The sequence below is a fragment of the Galleria mellonella genome, unplaced genomic scaffold, assembly GCF_026898425.1.
Source record: "Galleria mellonella isolate WM207_F2 unplaced genomic scaffold, CSIRO_AGI_GalMel_v1 utg33, whole genome shotgun sequence".
Classification (NCBI taxonomy): Eukaryota; Metazoa; Arthropoda; class Insecta; order Lepidoptera; family Pyralidae; genus Galleria; species Galleria mellonella.
In genome coordinates, this window is record NW_026442079.1 from 5,322,311 (window position 1) to 5,339,269 (window position 16,959).

At 28.4% G+C, this 16,959-nt stretch overlaps 2 protein-coding genes across 7 annotated transcripts in view; one reads left to right on the plus strand and one right to left on the minus strand.

The window, feature by feature from the left end:
* The first annotated feature begins 851 nt into the window (after positions 1-851).
* Positions 852-7,337, plus strand: LOC113519714 (pyruvate dehydrogenase [acetyl-transferring]-phosphatase 1, mitochondrial). Its single transcript, XM_026904894.3, has 4 exons — positions 852-1,280; positions 3,455-3,593; positions 5,083-5,249; positions 6,038-7,337. The coding sequence occupies exons 1-4, from the start codon at positions 1,065-1,067 to the stop codon at positions 7,022-7,024; spliced, it is 1,509 nt and encodes a 502-aa protein (XP_026760695.1). The 5' UTR covers positions 852-1,064; the 3' UTR covers positions 7,025-7,337.
* A 1,366-nt stretch (positions 7,338-8,703) lies between these two features.
* Positions 8,704-16,959, minus strand: part of LOC113517916 (frequenin-1) — a 279,468-nt gene continuing 271,212 nt past the window's right edge. For all 6 annotated transcript variants that reach the window (XM_026902664.3, XM_031911634.2, XM_031911631.2 and 3 more), the window contains one exon: positions 8,704-16,603. In XM_026902664.3, coding sequence (XP_026758465.2) covers positions 16,436-16,603 — 168 coding nt within the window. In that variant the 3' untranslated portion in view covers positions 8,704-16,435. The remainder of the gene's footprint in view (positions 16,604-16,959) is intronic.

Consider the following 16,959-nt stretch of genomic DNA (forward strand, 5'->3'; position numbering starts at 1 on the left):
TTACTCTATTCTCTTTGTCTCACAAATGGTAAATATTTATGTTTGTTAAAGTTGCTTGAGTGTGTAGAGAAAGTCATTACACAAATATGAATAAATTATATGGCGCCGAGATTTAAAGGCATGCCGAGAATTTAAAAGAATTCTTAAATATTTTTATACGTCAAGGGAATTGTTGGGCGTCGTCAAAAATTTTAAACGTGATCGTTTTCATCAGGAGATATTTTTTTCTATAAATTCTAATACAAAAAAATCTGATAGTTCTATAATATCTATTGTATTTAAAGAGTTATCCCCTTATTTATAAAAACTAAAACCGTGTACTAACCTATTTTATCTATTAAACTGTTTTAACTTTTATCTTTTCATTAATTCTTGATTTTAAAGAAAGTAACAAAATACTTTAATATTTCAGTTTAAAATAAATATGTAGGAGATTTAGGTTTTTAAGAATAAAAGGGTTAAAGTTTAAAGAATGTTTATGTATAAAATGGGCGATTTCGTCTTTTTATTTTTTAACTCATATTGTATCCAGGTATATTTAATTCTAACCAAGTATATAAATTTGAAACTTAAAAACTTGAAAATTTAAATATAATCAGAATTTGATTTATTCAAATTTACCATAAATCCTTTTTGTGCTTATATTGTATACCTAAACTTTTTTGTTTGATTATTGCACTCTTATATACTTTACAAGTAGTTATATTTATTTTTATAATTACCAAAATATAATTTTATATGTCTATCATCCTTAATCTATGACGCAGAAAGAAAATTCATAGAGTAAATACTTATTTCACAAAATTGACAATTAAAACTGTTGACCCAGCTGTCAATGTCAATATCAACACTGAAGGAGTAGGAGAGTCGTTGATATAGTATCAAACAGTTAGACTATTGAGTCGTGTGAATGAAAAATTTAAAATTATTACTTAAATTAAAAATTCATTGCCTGGTGAATAAATTTGATAAATTTAAAGATACATTTGATTTGAATATATATTAATGTGATTGCATAACATGCCTGTGATTTCTAGTTCTTCTGTTTATTATATAACGTAATTATGAATTGTTCAAATACAAATTTATTATTAAGTACATGTCTAAAATTAGAGTCAGGATTTCGATACAAATTGCTAGGTAATTGGCATAAACACCATAAATCAGATTTTCGGTATTTTAATGAGTGTACATCAACATACACTCGCCTTTTTCATTCATCATATACTCTTGGACAGGCTCAAAAAGATGGTATCACAGTTCTTCCATCACCACAAGAAGTAAGTTCTTTACTTTGTAGAACTATCTATCTTTTTGTATTGTAGTAACTAAAGTTTAGTTGATAAAGATTTGACTATTGTTGGTTTAAGTTTTATTACTGAGTCTTGACACTCAGGTTTTAAAAACATGTATTATTTTTTAAGTTTATTTTGTGATAGTTTTTTTTTTATAAAGTCTGTGTTTTTTACTAAATTGAGAACATGATATATTACAAATATATATACATTTTACTGTTGCATCCTGCTGTTTACATCAGCAACTCCCTTAATTGCTTAATGATATCTCTTAAGTATACAGATAGAACAGAGTGCCAATATGTCTATCCTTACATACATTTCTTGTTTCATCTTAACTATTTTATATTCACTTTGTATCTATTATATTATATTAGGTTTGGAATCGTTGTAATAATAAATTTATAGATAAAAAAAGTATAAAACCAGTGAAAAGATACTAATTTTATACTTTTGTAACTTTTTTAGCACCATAATTACACATATTAGAGAATAGCATACATTCCATTGTACATGTCATTAATTTATTATTTTGATTACTTGAGCAAGGAATAAAATTTAAAAGAAAAACAAGAATGTTTATAATATTAGATTGATAAAGTGTGGCAACATCATAATTTATTTATCAAATTTCAAAAAGAAATTGAATTTTCAATAATTCTGATTGAGTATTTAAAAAGTACTTTGCCTATGTACTACAATGTTAATCATGCATTAATAAAAATTAGAAATAGCCCAAGCACTGAGATTTTGAAATTGCATCTGAAGAATTATTACCTCTCACAATGCTGATGTACATACTTATTATATTTGTATATTATATATAATATATTACACATGTATCTATTTATATACATTTACTTATTTAGATATTTATTAATTTATTTATACCTATCAGTGTTTTCAATTGTAAAGACATTTTATTTATTTATTTTTAACTATAACATTTAATTAGATTGGTACACATGTATGACTGTAACTAGTAATAAACTATCAGTTTTTCTCACATTGAATTTGCTGGAAGAAATCTCTTTTGGAGAAAAGCTCGCCTTTGTGCACTGTGTGTGTGTGTTATGTTTGTTTTTTTCTATTTCAATAAACTTTTGTGTACAATAAAGAATATTATACTTATTAAACTGTTATTGAAAATTTGGGTTTTATGAAAAAAAATATTTGAAGATTTCTAAATAATATAAAGGTAGGTAAGTACATAGTTTTTAGTAGTAGATTTATATGCAATATATTTTATGATTAACATTTTAAATTGTAGAAGTGGATTTCTTAATTAATCAATTGTAATTATTAAAATTTTTTCAACTTTTTGAAAGTTGATACAATTATAATTGTGTCATTGCCATACTTTATTATGAATGTAGCATTTGCAGTATTATAACTTATAAGCTTACCAACATTTTCCTTAGTCATTAATGGCAGGCAATTTTCTTATCATCTGAATGAAATGTAGTTGAGAATATATGTCAATTTAGATTGTTCTACAGTCTAAATTTAGATATTTGCAGGATTTCTAAATTACGGGATGCTGTTCCAAAACATAATTATTATTTTAAAAATTTCATACAAATATGCATATTTCTATTTTTCTTAATCTGTAAAACACAAATTTTTTTAGAAACACCTTTCTATAGTTTTTCATACTGAAATATAAAGATAAAAGAATCATATCTCCAAATGAATGATGGATCACTTTTTTTACTTTACTTGCTACAGTAGTTCCTTAACTTTAGGGGTTAATTCCTTAACTTTACAAATGCTGTAATATATGTTTTATGTTAGAAGATATACTTAACGTAAATATTTAAGTTTTTAAGTTTAAAATTGAGGGGAGGAATTTATGAAAATATTTTTGAATCAATTTCAAACAAGGAGGAGATTCTCAATTCAGTTCTATTGTTTGTTACCTAAGACTTCTATCAAATCAATGAAACAAAACCAGTTATTTTGATTTAAAAACCAAACCAATGTTTAAAAAAAATCAAATCAACTGGTACTGTTATAAAAGCTTTGTTGAAACAAAAACTGTCATACATAAAATCTACTATGCTATAGACAGACTACATTGGACTTATTTCTCTATAATATGAAAATGAATTTTTGTTGCAATTTATGTCACATTTTATTATGGACTTAACAATTTTTAGGTCACCATCATATTACGAAAAAATGAATTCAATAAAGAATTCACATCTGGTTCAGTTAAATCTTATGATTCTAATCAATTGGCTTCAAATGATCCTATTGAGGACACAAGAAGTGAAGCACAGTGCAAGATGACACCAGGTAATTTAATGTATATAATTATGCAATTAGAAATACTCTGACAAATGAAATTACAAAGTAAAAAAACACAATAACTTAGGCTTCAGTAATGAGGCATTGTTATTACTGAAGCCTGGTTGATTGTTACCTACTACGGGAGATAGTGGGAAAGGTTTGCTAATAATGGTAATGGGGACAGTTCCTTTGGTAGCAATAGCCACGTATAGGTCTACCTTATATATTTTATATATTAGTAGACCTCCACACATTTCCCATTCGAAACTATTTTTGATAATTCTTGTGAAATTTGTCATAATGGGCCAACTGACCTGTTTTTTTCCTCATCTATCATCTGTCACTGGTCCCCACTAGCATATACCAATAGTGCAAGAAGTATTACTAGTCTATCACCCATTAAAAAAAACTATGGGCGACGCAATGCATCCTGTAATATTCATAGTTCTATTTATATAGATGGGAATTACCATTTTTCAACTGGTGGGTTATTAGATTTTTTGTCATTCCATTCTAATAAAAGATACAAATTTTTATCATTGTCAAATACAGCTTACACTTTGGATATAAGAGTTTATTTTAGAAAAACTTAGGTAAAACATATAACATTTTGATGATATAAATATATGTTATATATTTTACCTAAGTTTTCAAAATAATTATTGTAATTGATTTTCATTAAAGGATTCATTAGTTTTGGGTGATTAGATCTTATGTTGTTTATATAAAAAATATCTATTTATAGAAGTTTAATTATCGATAATATTATTAATGGACGATCGATAATTCCCTATCTATACTGTGAGCTAAACATGACGAAAGCGGAAATCAATCTATATAAATATCAATACTAGACTTCTGTTCGTATACACAGTGGCGGGCTAATGGACTTAAGTTTTATTATAGTTATTAAATTTTGATATTGAATATTGTTAAAAACTCTGCCATTTAGACCTGTATATTTGGTTAAAGTTTTACAGTTTTTAATCGATTTCTTTTTAAATTTTGACGAGGTTATTTTTGTATGCAGTACAAGTAACTAGATATGGGAAGTCGTTACGTTAAAATCTTATCCAAAACAATAATTCTGATTTACATTATCATTTATAATGACTGATAAGAAAAAAATATGGACCTTTCACATAATTCCGTATGAGGACGACTTTTTCAAATATACTAAAATGTGTCTTTTACAAAAGTATTAATTCAGTTTCCAAGTTTAATGCAACTTCACATAAATTTTCATTTTCTTTTTAATTGATTAATTTTAAAATCTTAATGCGCAAATCCTGTCTTATATCTTGTCTTCATAGATATCATGGCTCCTATAGTTTTGATATTTTTAGCTTCGCAAAGATGGGTCACATCTTTGCTGAGCCAAAAATACCGTTAGGGTTCTTCTTGTGTAATATAAATTATTTAAATGGTCATGCTGTATTTTTTAATGCCTTTAATTGAACACATTTTTTTAATTATAATAAATGGTCTATTCCAGGGTTACTATTGGGCGTATTTGATGGCCACGGTGGTCCTGCTTGTGCTCAAGTTTTATCCAAGAGGCTTTTGAATTATGTAGCTGCGTCCCTTCTTCCATTGGATATCCTAAGAAAATATGTTCATGAAAATCCAAGAGAGAATCTGATAGAAACTTATAATGATAGAGTAAGTAATAAGTTGTATTTGTATGTACTTATACATTTGCAGTTTTTGATTGATAATAATGTTTGCACTATACTTTGAATATGGAATTGTCCATATAATATAAAATTTCATAATTAATTACAAATCATAAAAATTATAATTACTATTTGTGTTACCTGAAAATAAATATTATAGTGAAATTTATATATTTCGCTTAAGTAAAATATCTAGGTTCTACTATTGCTCATAAAGCAGGTCGTTACTTATATCTTAGTTATGTCTAAACAATTAGTTTCATTCGTCATAGATAAGTAATTCGGTAACATATCTAATTATTGTAAGAGATAATAGTAGGCTCATTTCCTGCTAGAACTATTAATAAGTAATTATAACATTATTTAATGGTATTATAATAAGTGGAGGGATCTAAACGAGTAAAAATATATTAGTACTTATAAATGTCTATATGTTAATATATGTGTATAATATACAAATTATAATGACCTTGTTATGACATCAATCAGATTATATCTGTATCTAGAAACCGGGTTCAGGTATGGGATAGTCCAGAATAAAATCTTCAAGTAGGTTCAATTACTCGTACAATCCTAATCTAAGATAAGGAAAGGGAAGATAGATGGGTGGACTATTGATAGCTGATTTTATGTGATTGTCACCTATTGTTTATGGTTTATTGGTTATTAATATACCACCAAATTTTTGTCGTTTGTTGTAGTATAAAAATATTGTAAGAAGATTCTTAATGCCTTAAATTATATGAACTCAAACAAGGTTATTTATTATTCCAGGTTGAAATTATTGAAGACTTAAAATTAGTTTACGAAAATAGTTTTAAACAATATTTAATTGAGCTAATAGACTTACCTAGAGATGGTGTAGATGTTCGTTCTTCATTAGAACAAGCCATATTGAAATTAGATAATGATTTGTCAAGAGAAGTTGTGGAACCATATAAAGTGACTGGTGATATAGATCCTAAGACTTTGTCAGTTGCTTTGTCTGGAGCCGTGGCCTGTGTATCCCACATTGACGGTCCACATTTGTATGTAGCTAATGTAGGAGATTGTAACGCTGTATTGGGTACTATGAATGAGGATAATGCATGGATTGCCAAGAAAATTACAAAAGAACACAATTCTGAAAATTTTGATGAGTTGAAGAGAATATGGAATGAGCATCCAGAAAGTGAAAGAAAAACTGTGATAAGGAGAGACAGACTGTTAGGAGAGTTAGCTCCATTACGTAGTATGGGAGACTTCCGATACAAGTGGCCTGTGGAGTTGTTGAAGAATATTGCTGTTCCAATGGTCGGCCAGAATGCTATTCCCCCTAATTATCGTACACCACCTTACTTGACAGCTAAGCCAGATATTTATTACCATAGACTCACACCGAAAGATAAATTCTTAATTATCGCCTCAGATGGCTTGTGGGACATGATGACGCCGTTACAGTCAGTAAAGTTAGTCGGTGAACATATGAAGGGTAAAGTTTTCTTCAATCCCCTTAAATTGCCTAGGAAAAACATTCAATTGGGAGATATAAATGAGTTATTACTTCATAGAAAAGAGAGTTTAAAGAGTAAACCTAAAGATAGAAATGCCGCTACACACTTAATAAGGCACGCTATTGGTGGTACAGAGTACGGTGTGGATCATTCTAGATTAGCACATCTTTTGAGTTTGTCTCCGGACGTGAGCCGGATGTTTCGAGATGACATGACTGTTACGGTAGTATACTTTGATTCAGAGTTTCTTCGACAGTGTCCAGCATAAATGATCTGTTTATTAATGTTTAAAAAAATTCAGTGCCTTGAATTTGTTTAGTCGGTTTATTGCGCGTATTGTCATTAAACTGTTTTATTTCCATAAACATGCTAATATTTGGAATGTTATATTATTATTTTGATCAATTATTCATCGAATATGATATGTTTTTTTGTAGTACACATATACAACTACTTTACATTATGATTAATATTACAAATACTTTGTATTTAATAGCGAATTTTGGAGTAGTGTGTAAATAAATAGTTAATAATAAACATAAATCTATTATTCATTCAAGTAACCCATGGTAAAGGCTTATTTGTTAATAATTTAAAATTTTTTAAACAGCAGAATGTAAAAATGTACTTTCAAACTCTATCTATTGCAAAAAATAATCAACAAAAATGATTTCAGAGTTGGCGAAGATGTTGCACATTCTTAGTCTTTTTGTATAAATATAACTCGCAAAATTCGATAACATTCTTCTTTCAAATTTCTAATGTAATAAGGTATTAAAAGACTGATGAATAGATTTAATTTAAAATTTAAATTAAAAAAAAGTTGTTAGTTACGAACTTTGATTAGATATACATATACATATTTCATATGGATTTGCTATATTTTATCTGTCATACAAGTACATAGTAACTTTATTGTCAATTTACATTAATAGTATTTTGAATGTATTTTGATATGTTAAGATTTTTATTAAATAATAATGTAATAAAAATCCTAACATAACAATTATTATCGACCGATCATATCATATGACTACGAAACGTTCTTTTATTCTGTAAGCGTTCAAAGTTTTCTTTGCATCATAGTATGATTGTTATTTAATGTCATCATTAATAACGATGATACACCAGATATATGGAGCAGAAGAGTGGTAGTCCTGTTCTTCAAGAAGGGTGACAATATCCTATTGAAAAACTATAGAGCAATATATTCCTTCTGACCAGCGCCTACATACTCCTTTTGAGAGTCCCGACAGACCACATGCATACGCTATGGCAGTTTGTCTAACTTGACTGAGCAGCGACTAGGTGGAGTGACGACCTCAAATGCATTGTAGGGAGTCAGTGAATGCAGGTGACTCGGGGCTGTTCCTTGTGGCAGTCTATATGGGAGGCCCATGTTCAGCAGTGGACAGTTAACGGCTGGTATGATGATGATGATTAGTATAAAATTTTAGGGTTAATTGAATAAAACCATAATACAACTCAATAGATTTCAATTTACTCAATTCAATAGCATTGATTCGGAGTATATTTGTTGGCGATTATATATAAAATATAAATATAAGTATTATACGTACAGTACACATTATATAGAGAATAGTAATGGTTTTCTGCTTTATTAACTAAATAAAAAGACAATGTAATTTCAACTTCATTTATTATTAATCATCATTTATTATTAAAAGTGAATATTATAATAACTAGTAAAGTAGGCGAATAATAATTATTATTTACATAGAAGGAGAGAGATCTAGGTATTTCGAGAACACTCTTAAAAAAAGTTAAGCTTAGCAGCGAATTGAAGATTCGGAATAAAAATAATAAGTTTTTTATAGTAATAAATAAATATATATATATATATATATATATATATATATATATATATATATATATATATATATATATATATATATATATATATATATATATATATATATATATATATATATATATATATATATATGTTATTAATGATTAATTGATGTAAATAAACATCTAAAGAAATAGTCATGTATCTAAGTGCTAATCTGCGGAGGGTTTCTTCTGTGTTTGTAGTAAGTATAAATACATTTTACTATTATACTTTTATATATAGAAACAAAACAATGTAGATATAATTGATTTATCTTTAAAATATAAGAAGAATGTTCAAAATATTTTTACAATTACTAAATTTGGTTACTTGTTTAGTATTTGTGTAATATAGTAGTAGGATGTGTATGTATTTGTTATGTACCTAAATAAACTGTTAAAAGTAATAGTTAAAGTAAACTATGTCACCTTGTGTTTATTATATATAAAATATATTTAGGGAATAGAAGATTTTAAAAGACTTTCCTCGGTCTTCAAATGAAGTATTAGGTATTCATTTATATCTAGGTGCACTAAATACTAGGTGTGAAATAAATTCAGTTCGCTGCTATGTAAAGCGTACAAAATATAACAAGCTTATTAAAAGGACTTGCGCCCTTTCAGTGGTCTGATTTTTTACAATTTTACTCAAGTAAGTAGACGTGCAATTATAAATTAAGAGGTTCCTTTATGTACAAGGTACATATATAAAACATGATTGAATATAAATGTTTAATTCAAATATTGTACTAATAAGAAGAGTAAAATATTTACTTAAGTTTGACAAAGAGGGCTATATTATATTGTACGTACTGAAGGCGATAATTTAATCTGATTTATATACGATCAAAATTAATTTAGAACCATTTACGTAATATTATTTTGGTTTTTAAATATGTATGTTAATGAAACCATTAGTAATAAAGGATTATGTATACGTTTTCTTGCAGCTTACCGATCGCTTTGCTTGCAGGGGCTTGAATGCAGTTTTTGTTAATTTTCCTGTTGTCTACTGTATTTAGTACTAGCAACTCATCCCTGTTTAGCGCGGGTACAAATTGTACATACAACTTTCTGTAAATTATCTAGAAGAAACCAGTATTAAATCCGTTGCATGATTCAGAAGCGGAGAAATAGACGCCGACAGCGACTTTATAATATTTGTTGTTGTTTACGAATAAATTGAATATGTTAGTTTGTACACTCCATAATATTATTACTATATTTATTTTTAGGATGACAGATTTAGAACTGTTTTAAAGTGTCATGTAAACAACATGTGATCTCATATACACATAAACGAGCCTCTCTCAAAAACATACCTTACGGAGATATTATACTGTTCATTTTTCCTTACAATTTGGACTTGTAAACATATTTTTTACACATAAAAATAAATCGATCACAGTTAAATAGAATTATTTTTCATTTCTTTGTCTTTCAACTAAAGAGAATCAGTTTGATTGAACCGTCGTCATTATGGAACAGAAGTCAAGATAAATGTAGGGCCCTGCGAGCAGTTTTAATAGGCCACTTTATTTTGTATGGTAAACAAAATGAGTCCATATTTATTTTCATTCTATATTTGTGTATATAAAGATTTTTTTTAAATAGGTTGTACTCAATGTAACTTAATGATATGAACATAAGAAAAACACAGTACCCCGTACCAGATAAGTAGAGTCAATAAATCTTGTAATATTATTAGTTTTGACGATAATGAGCTGAGCTTGCTAATAATTGTTGAAACTTATCATAGGTGTAAGGTCTGCTTTAAGAACAAGGGTTCGCTACTTAAATCTATATGAAATGCACAGCCCGCAACAATACCTACTCTAGTTCGTTTGAAAAACGCATCTTAATCCCTACAAACACTGTCGAAAGATACAAATTGACTTGTGATTCGCAACTACCATTTTAATTTACTTATTTTTTTCAAAAACTTCGAGCAAACATTCAACGCTTTCACAGTAAATAGCTGAAGTTTTATAAACAGCAAACAGTTATATAGAAATACGTTACAAGTATCATAAGAAAGTTTAGTTTTTAAGCAAAAGATAACAATTCTTATAAAGCTGTAGTTAAGTTACTTATATATTAAGTAGATTCTTAGAGTTAATACTACATTATGTTGAGAGTAGCTAACGGAAATATCCAAAAGTCCTCCAAAATATATGCTTTCAGAATTCGCCAAAAAGGATGGAGAGAGATGTAGATACCTAGAGGTATTCAAAAGTTGTTTGTACACTAAATTTGGCAAAGACGATATAAAGAATGGTGCTCTCCGAATAAAGTGTACATAGGCCACCGATACGGCATGACGCACCCTGCGGCTTTCTGAACATGTGAGAAAAGTGCTATATTGGAAAGATAGTATTACATAAACTACGTCATCACACTACGTCTCTAGTACATGGATATTTTTTATATTATTATGAACAAAGTACGTACGTTATTAAAGATAATTTATTTGTCACTTGATTGAAACCTGCAGAGGACGCGCGTACGCGTCTTGCTGCTAGCGTTCTTTGAAACAGTCGTGTCGTATCCACTAGCGGCCATCGCTATACGCTTACCTCTAATCATATAGTTATATAATATGTGGGTAGGCACCCATTACTATGTACCTACCTATACTTAGATTTCATTATCGAAAACGTCGCTTGTTAAATAATTAACGAATTGTTTTTCTTTATTTCATATCCAAAATGTTATTAAATACACACTTACATAGAATCAACGTCATTATCTTAAATTTACGTTTTACTCATAACAGTTTATAGGATTAAGAAATGTTGTTTTTTTTTTAATGTGGCCTCCAAAAATTGTAAACATGCAATTTTTATACTTTTGTAAACTTCGCAACATGTTAAACATATATTTAGTAAGAGAATATTTGTGTTTTTGTTTAACTATGGGGCCTGTAAAAACCCGAAACAAGTAATTCTCAAATTTTATAAAGTTTAAATGCATATTAACTTTAATGGAGCATAAGTAATTGTTTAATATATTGCAACTATCAACAGTAACATATTTTTTTTAGAAAATGTAAATGCTAGAGTCATTATAGATGAAGATTTTATGTAAATTAACAATCCAAAGATTTGTTTTCAAAGTTTAGATATACTGATCTCTTCCTGTACTTAAGTACTAGGTTTATTAACGTAAATGTTCATAGCAAGTTACTTATAATTCGTGCTTATAATACATCCATAATTATTATAACGCTCAGTAAATACACTAAAATACTTTAAAAAAATTAATCTTAAGTAAATGGGTAACAAATTTTTGAAAACGCTCAACTTTCGATGTTGTTTGATACTTTAATAATTTTCATAAGAATTAATAGTTAGATTATATAGATAGTGTCTCCATACAGACGCTTCAAGAAAAGCGGGTCAACTTTGTCATACAATTTTGCGTGATAATAAATAGTTGAGTGTTTCCTTTATAACTTCTATTTTTATTTTGTTTTATATTGTTTGCAACTTTTTAATGCGTAAAAACTCATTTTCTTTATTAAATAATTAAATATATATACATCAAGATACATTATGTGCGTATGTATTATATATCTATAGAACACTGATAAAAAACGAGTCAGCTAATTTGACAATTAGCTGACAAAAAGTTGACTCGTTTTTGAGACTCGATGTTCTATCTATATAATCTAAGGATTAATAATATTATGATGTAAGTTAGGTATATAGATTTCAATAAAATTTACCAATGTAAGTATAACCAATTTTGAAATATTTTTTAAAGCGTCCTGCGACGCTAATCATCTCTCCCTCTCACCCGGATATTATTTGTTTTCAGGCAAGTAAATCTTATCTTTAAATTCGAGTGCATTATAAAAATCAATGAAGGGGGCGAGTAAGTTGTGTTATAAATGTCAACTGTCATTATACGATTGCGGTTTATAGTTGGGACTTATGAGTACATTAACAAGATACATGTATACTGTATATTTTTTAAGTTTTGATTTCCTGTTTCTTATATAATACGTCGTTTTCGTGCATATACAATTGAAAGGGCATCGGCAGATGGTAACACACCAAGGCACAGCTGCAGGTCACGGTGTCGGTAGTCAAGGTTCAATGTAAGTCACCTTTTTACCTGACAGAGAATTTGTGTTCGTATCTAAATTTATTATATAATATTTCAAAAATACTGGTCATAGTCAGAACTATAAAAATTTAGGGATACGTCAATCGCCACAAACCAAACTGTTAAACGGTTAATTGTGTGAATAGTAAACAGAACAGTAAATTTATTTTGCTATTACAGATATTTTGCTGGCTGATGGCTCTGTGATTAGTTACTCCATGTGTCAAGTATAATAAACTATGATGTCTCATTTTTTGTTTCTTAGAGTGCTTTATCATTTACAAATAACTTTTATTTTTCTGATTAGCTCTCTATGTTGATATTGTGCTGAAAAATAATGTTATACGTTCTGGATTGACTAAAAAATGCAAACCTTAAACAATTTTAAACAATTGTAAACACTTACAATTAATGTTTAAATTTTAATAAATGACTTATTTTTATATTATTATGTACTGAATCTGCTGTTTTTGTTTTATACTGTGTTGATTTAAACGAGGTAACTTGTAAGAGCCTAAATCTCTTTGCTAATATTGCGGTTTGGTAGAATCAAGGAGAGGGTCCCTAATAGCATGTCAATAAACAAGTTAATACTTGACTTAGTGTGAAGATAGAAATTACGATTTTGGCTTTATCGATTGTTAACCTCATAGTGATTTCGTAGACAGACAAGTTGCAATACAATTTAATCCATATATCTGGTAGTTGTTATTTTAGTTTTAGCGAATATCTAAAATAATTTTCAATTCCCCACGCATCGAAAACGAAAATTGTACATAGATATAAACCAAACAGAAGTGGGCCTTTAAATTTGTTTCTATGTGTATATTTTAAAATAATTATTTATTACTTTATTTATATTAATGCATTAACAATTGGAGATTATAATTAATAGTAAGTTATCTTGTCTACGATAAATCAATAATTTATTCGACTTCAGTTCAACAACCTGTGTTTAATAAACTGATAACCAGCTTGTTGTATTTAGTTGTACTTTGTAATGTGACAATTTAAACCAAGTAGATATAACGTTGTGTTACGAAATAACATTAGGAAATTTGAACTAATATATATAGTCTATGATAAATGTGTATTAGTTTAGATTAAAAAGATATTAGAGGTATTGTGACATTTAATTATAATATATATTGATATTAGTTTGGCGCCCCCTTCAATGCCACCTATTAGATCATTGATATTACCAGAGAATCAGTTCAGTACAGGTTTTGTTCATCATTTACTTCAATTAGAGCATCATTCAATTTGCCAACACGAAATAAATGGCGAGAGTACACAACTTTTGTCTCTTATACTTCCCGTAACTATCGTAATATTATATTAATTAAATTATAAATAAGTAATATTTACACCAACAATCGACAATGTATTCAAAATTCAGAGTTGATCTTAGGTATGTGTATTGTCTCAACTATAACCGACATTAACATACAAATTCTGAAACAATGCTGGGCTGTGGGAGTTGTACTTTGTTATATTACATTTAAAATTTTTAATTTAAAATACATATCCTATTACAGACAGTTCGGTCGTATTCAAATATATTTTCTTATCTATTTGGGTCGAGTATGCACCCAATTACATCACGGATCGAATATGAACTGGTGGAATTTTAAACCTCTTGTACCATATTAAACAGTCATCTACTCGTATATCCGTGTTATAAATAAACAACGTAATGGGTATTAATATCGTGATGTAACAGGAGACGTACTCAGGTCGAATAGCAAGGATATGCTCAATAGGTTTTGGATTGAAATTTTGGAAGGTTTTTTCAACCTAATATTTTAAGGTAATCGAGAGCAAGATTATTGTTTTAAAACGTTTTATAATCAATTAGTTACTGTTACTTATATGGCCAAAATGATTACAGATAATGCAATATTATATACATTTACGTTAGTACTTAAAACATGCTAGCGTAAGTATTAAATAAAGTTATAAAGCCTCTATCGGTATATTTAAGTCGTCAATCAGTCAAAATAATATTTTACTATAAGTAATAACAATTTGTAAGTGGGAATAATTTTGTTTTAATTAGCAATGGTAACATATAACAGACACATTTTTAATTAAACTTATACAATGCATGCATTACTAATGAAGCTAGAAAAGGTAACGAAAGATAAAAATATGAAATAGAAATGAAAATAAGTATGGCATGGGATAGAGGTGAATAAATTTGACAACGAAATATATATTAGTTATTAAAGAATAAGTAATCAAATAAACTTTATGATAAAAAGCTCCTTAAGTATCTAAATAGTTTAAGAAATAGAAACATCAGTAATGAGTGCAGTTATACTCTGGTTTGGAGCCTGGTTTTACTATACTATATTTCTTCTTAGCTATTATGTTTTACATATACAGATACACTATATTAATTATACAAATTGTATTTTTAGAAATTGTTAGCGATAATAATGTGTTGCCAAAAATATCGCTATTGACAATAACAAATTGTCGTATATGTTCGAACAGTTTTTAGTTTCTACGAATTAAAATGTGAAAACAACAGTGCATATGAACAAGTGATAAATATTCATGTTTCAACGCCTAAAATATTTCTTACATATATAATAAATATGTCGGAAAGAGAATCAGTCAACTGCTCCTGTCTGGTGGAGCGAGAAATGCTGTTTCTATTCAGCGAAGGGGTAGGAAATTTTCAAAATTACTGACATATCAGCGTTGTGAACAGTGTAAGTTGGAAAGCAATAATAAGACGTAAGTATTTATTTCACCAATCATTATTAGGTGATGAAAGAATATAAGATATAGTGTATTTGTATAGGTACAAGAATAAACAATAAATTTTATATTGTACCTACTTTACTGTCTCTGTTAGTTCATAGATGTACACTGAATTTTGTTACACGCTACGTTACACATATTTTTTCCTCTAAGTGCACATTTCCGTAAAATATAAATAAAGTTTACCGACTACAGACAAAGTACTTATTAAAACCATGATTGTACAATCAGGACAGATAGTAACAATAAAGCACACCACAATAAGCTAACATAGGGGAAAGATTTGTATAAGTAATATAGAAATAATAAGCCTCGCACTTTGCCCGCCGTTCCTATTGGCAAATGTTACAATTATTTGTAATCAAACATCCGCCGCGTGTGGGCAAATTATCCCACAATTAGTGGTGAGAAAAATAAAAGTAGATAATTGAATTAAAATAAAAAAAAAAATAAATGTATTATGAATACATGGCAAAGAATAATAGAGTGAGCGGAAGTGTGTTATAACGTTACAATAGACAAATCTTATCCTATATGTAAAGAAGAAACTCAAAGTGAGTTTCTTCTAAAAATATAAATATAAATAAGACACATCAAGTCTCTCACAATTTGAATTGAAAATCATCGATATCAATATATGTAAAATAAACTATTATGTGCTTAAATATTTTTATTAAATTACACTTACGATGGCGAAGAATAGATTTCAGCAAAAATATAATTTTATTCTAAATATATCCACGTGAAAGCAAATTTAGAAGTAATATATATATATATATATATATATATATATATATATATATATATATATATATATATATATATATATATAGTTTGACTGTTATTGTTATATTTTTGTAAATCAAGTACTTAATTACACGCGGCGGAGTCATTAGTAGCTCTCTTAAGTAAATGTGAAATCCGGCGAGAGGATGACCATAGATTAATCGCCTCCAAGAGATAATGCTTGAACGATACGCGGGTCCGCTTTGCTGCCTTCACGGAATTCCTCCAGTGTGAGACGGTCGTCGTGGTTTTTGTCCATTTGATCGAAAATTTTGTCTACGCGTTTCTGCGGTGTGTTCTCGTCCTCTGGTTGCGGCGTCTGACCCTGCAATTTGTTAATGTACCATTATAAATTATGTCTGTTTATTGTGTAATTGTTAAAAGAGATGAAGGTTTTTTTTATTGGTTCTTGCACAAACCAATATAAACTTTTTTTATATATATGTTTAAGTTAAATTATAAAAATAAATTTGTTTTACTTGTAAAGTAAATTAGTTTATTTTTAGAGACATATGACTAATAAGTTGGCGATTCTACGTGATAGAAAAAGTCGTAACATAAAAAGTTCTCTGTGGTTGTAACTGTCAATGAGTAGTACGTAATACGTTACGTTACGAGACTGGTAATACATGCGTAGAACGTACCTTCTCCAGCACGTAAGTTGAGCAAAGGTAATGATGC

What these genes read in the sequence shown, in the direction of transcription:
- LOC113519714 (XM_026904894.3), top strand. Translation starts at nt 1,065, where the DNA reads ATGAATTGTTCAAATACAAATTTATTATTAAGTACATGTCTAAAATTA. An exon ending in ACAGTGCAAGATGACACCAG is followed by an intron (nt 3,594 to 5,082) that starts GTAATTTAATGT and finishes GGTCTATTCCAG; the next exon opens with GGTTACTATTGGGCGTATTT. An exon ending in TAGAAACTTATAATGATAGA is followed by an intron (nt 5,250 to 6,037) that starts GTAAGTAATAAG and finishes TTATTATTCCAG; the next exon opens with GTTGAAATTATTGAAGACTT.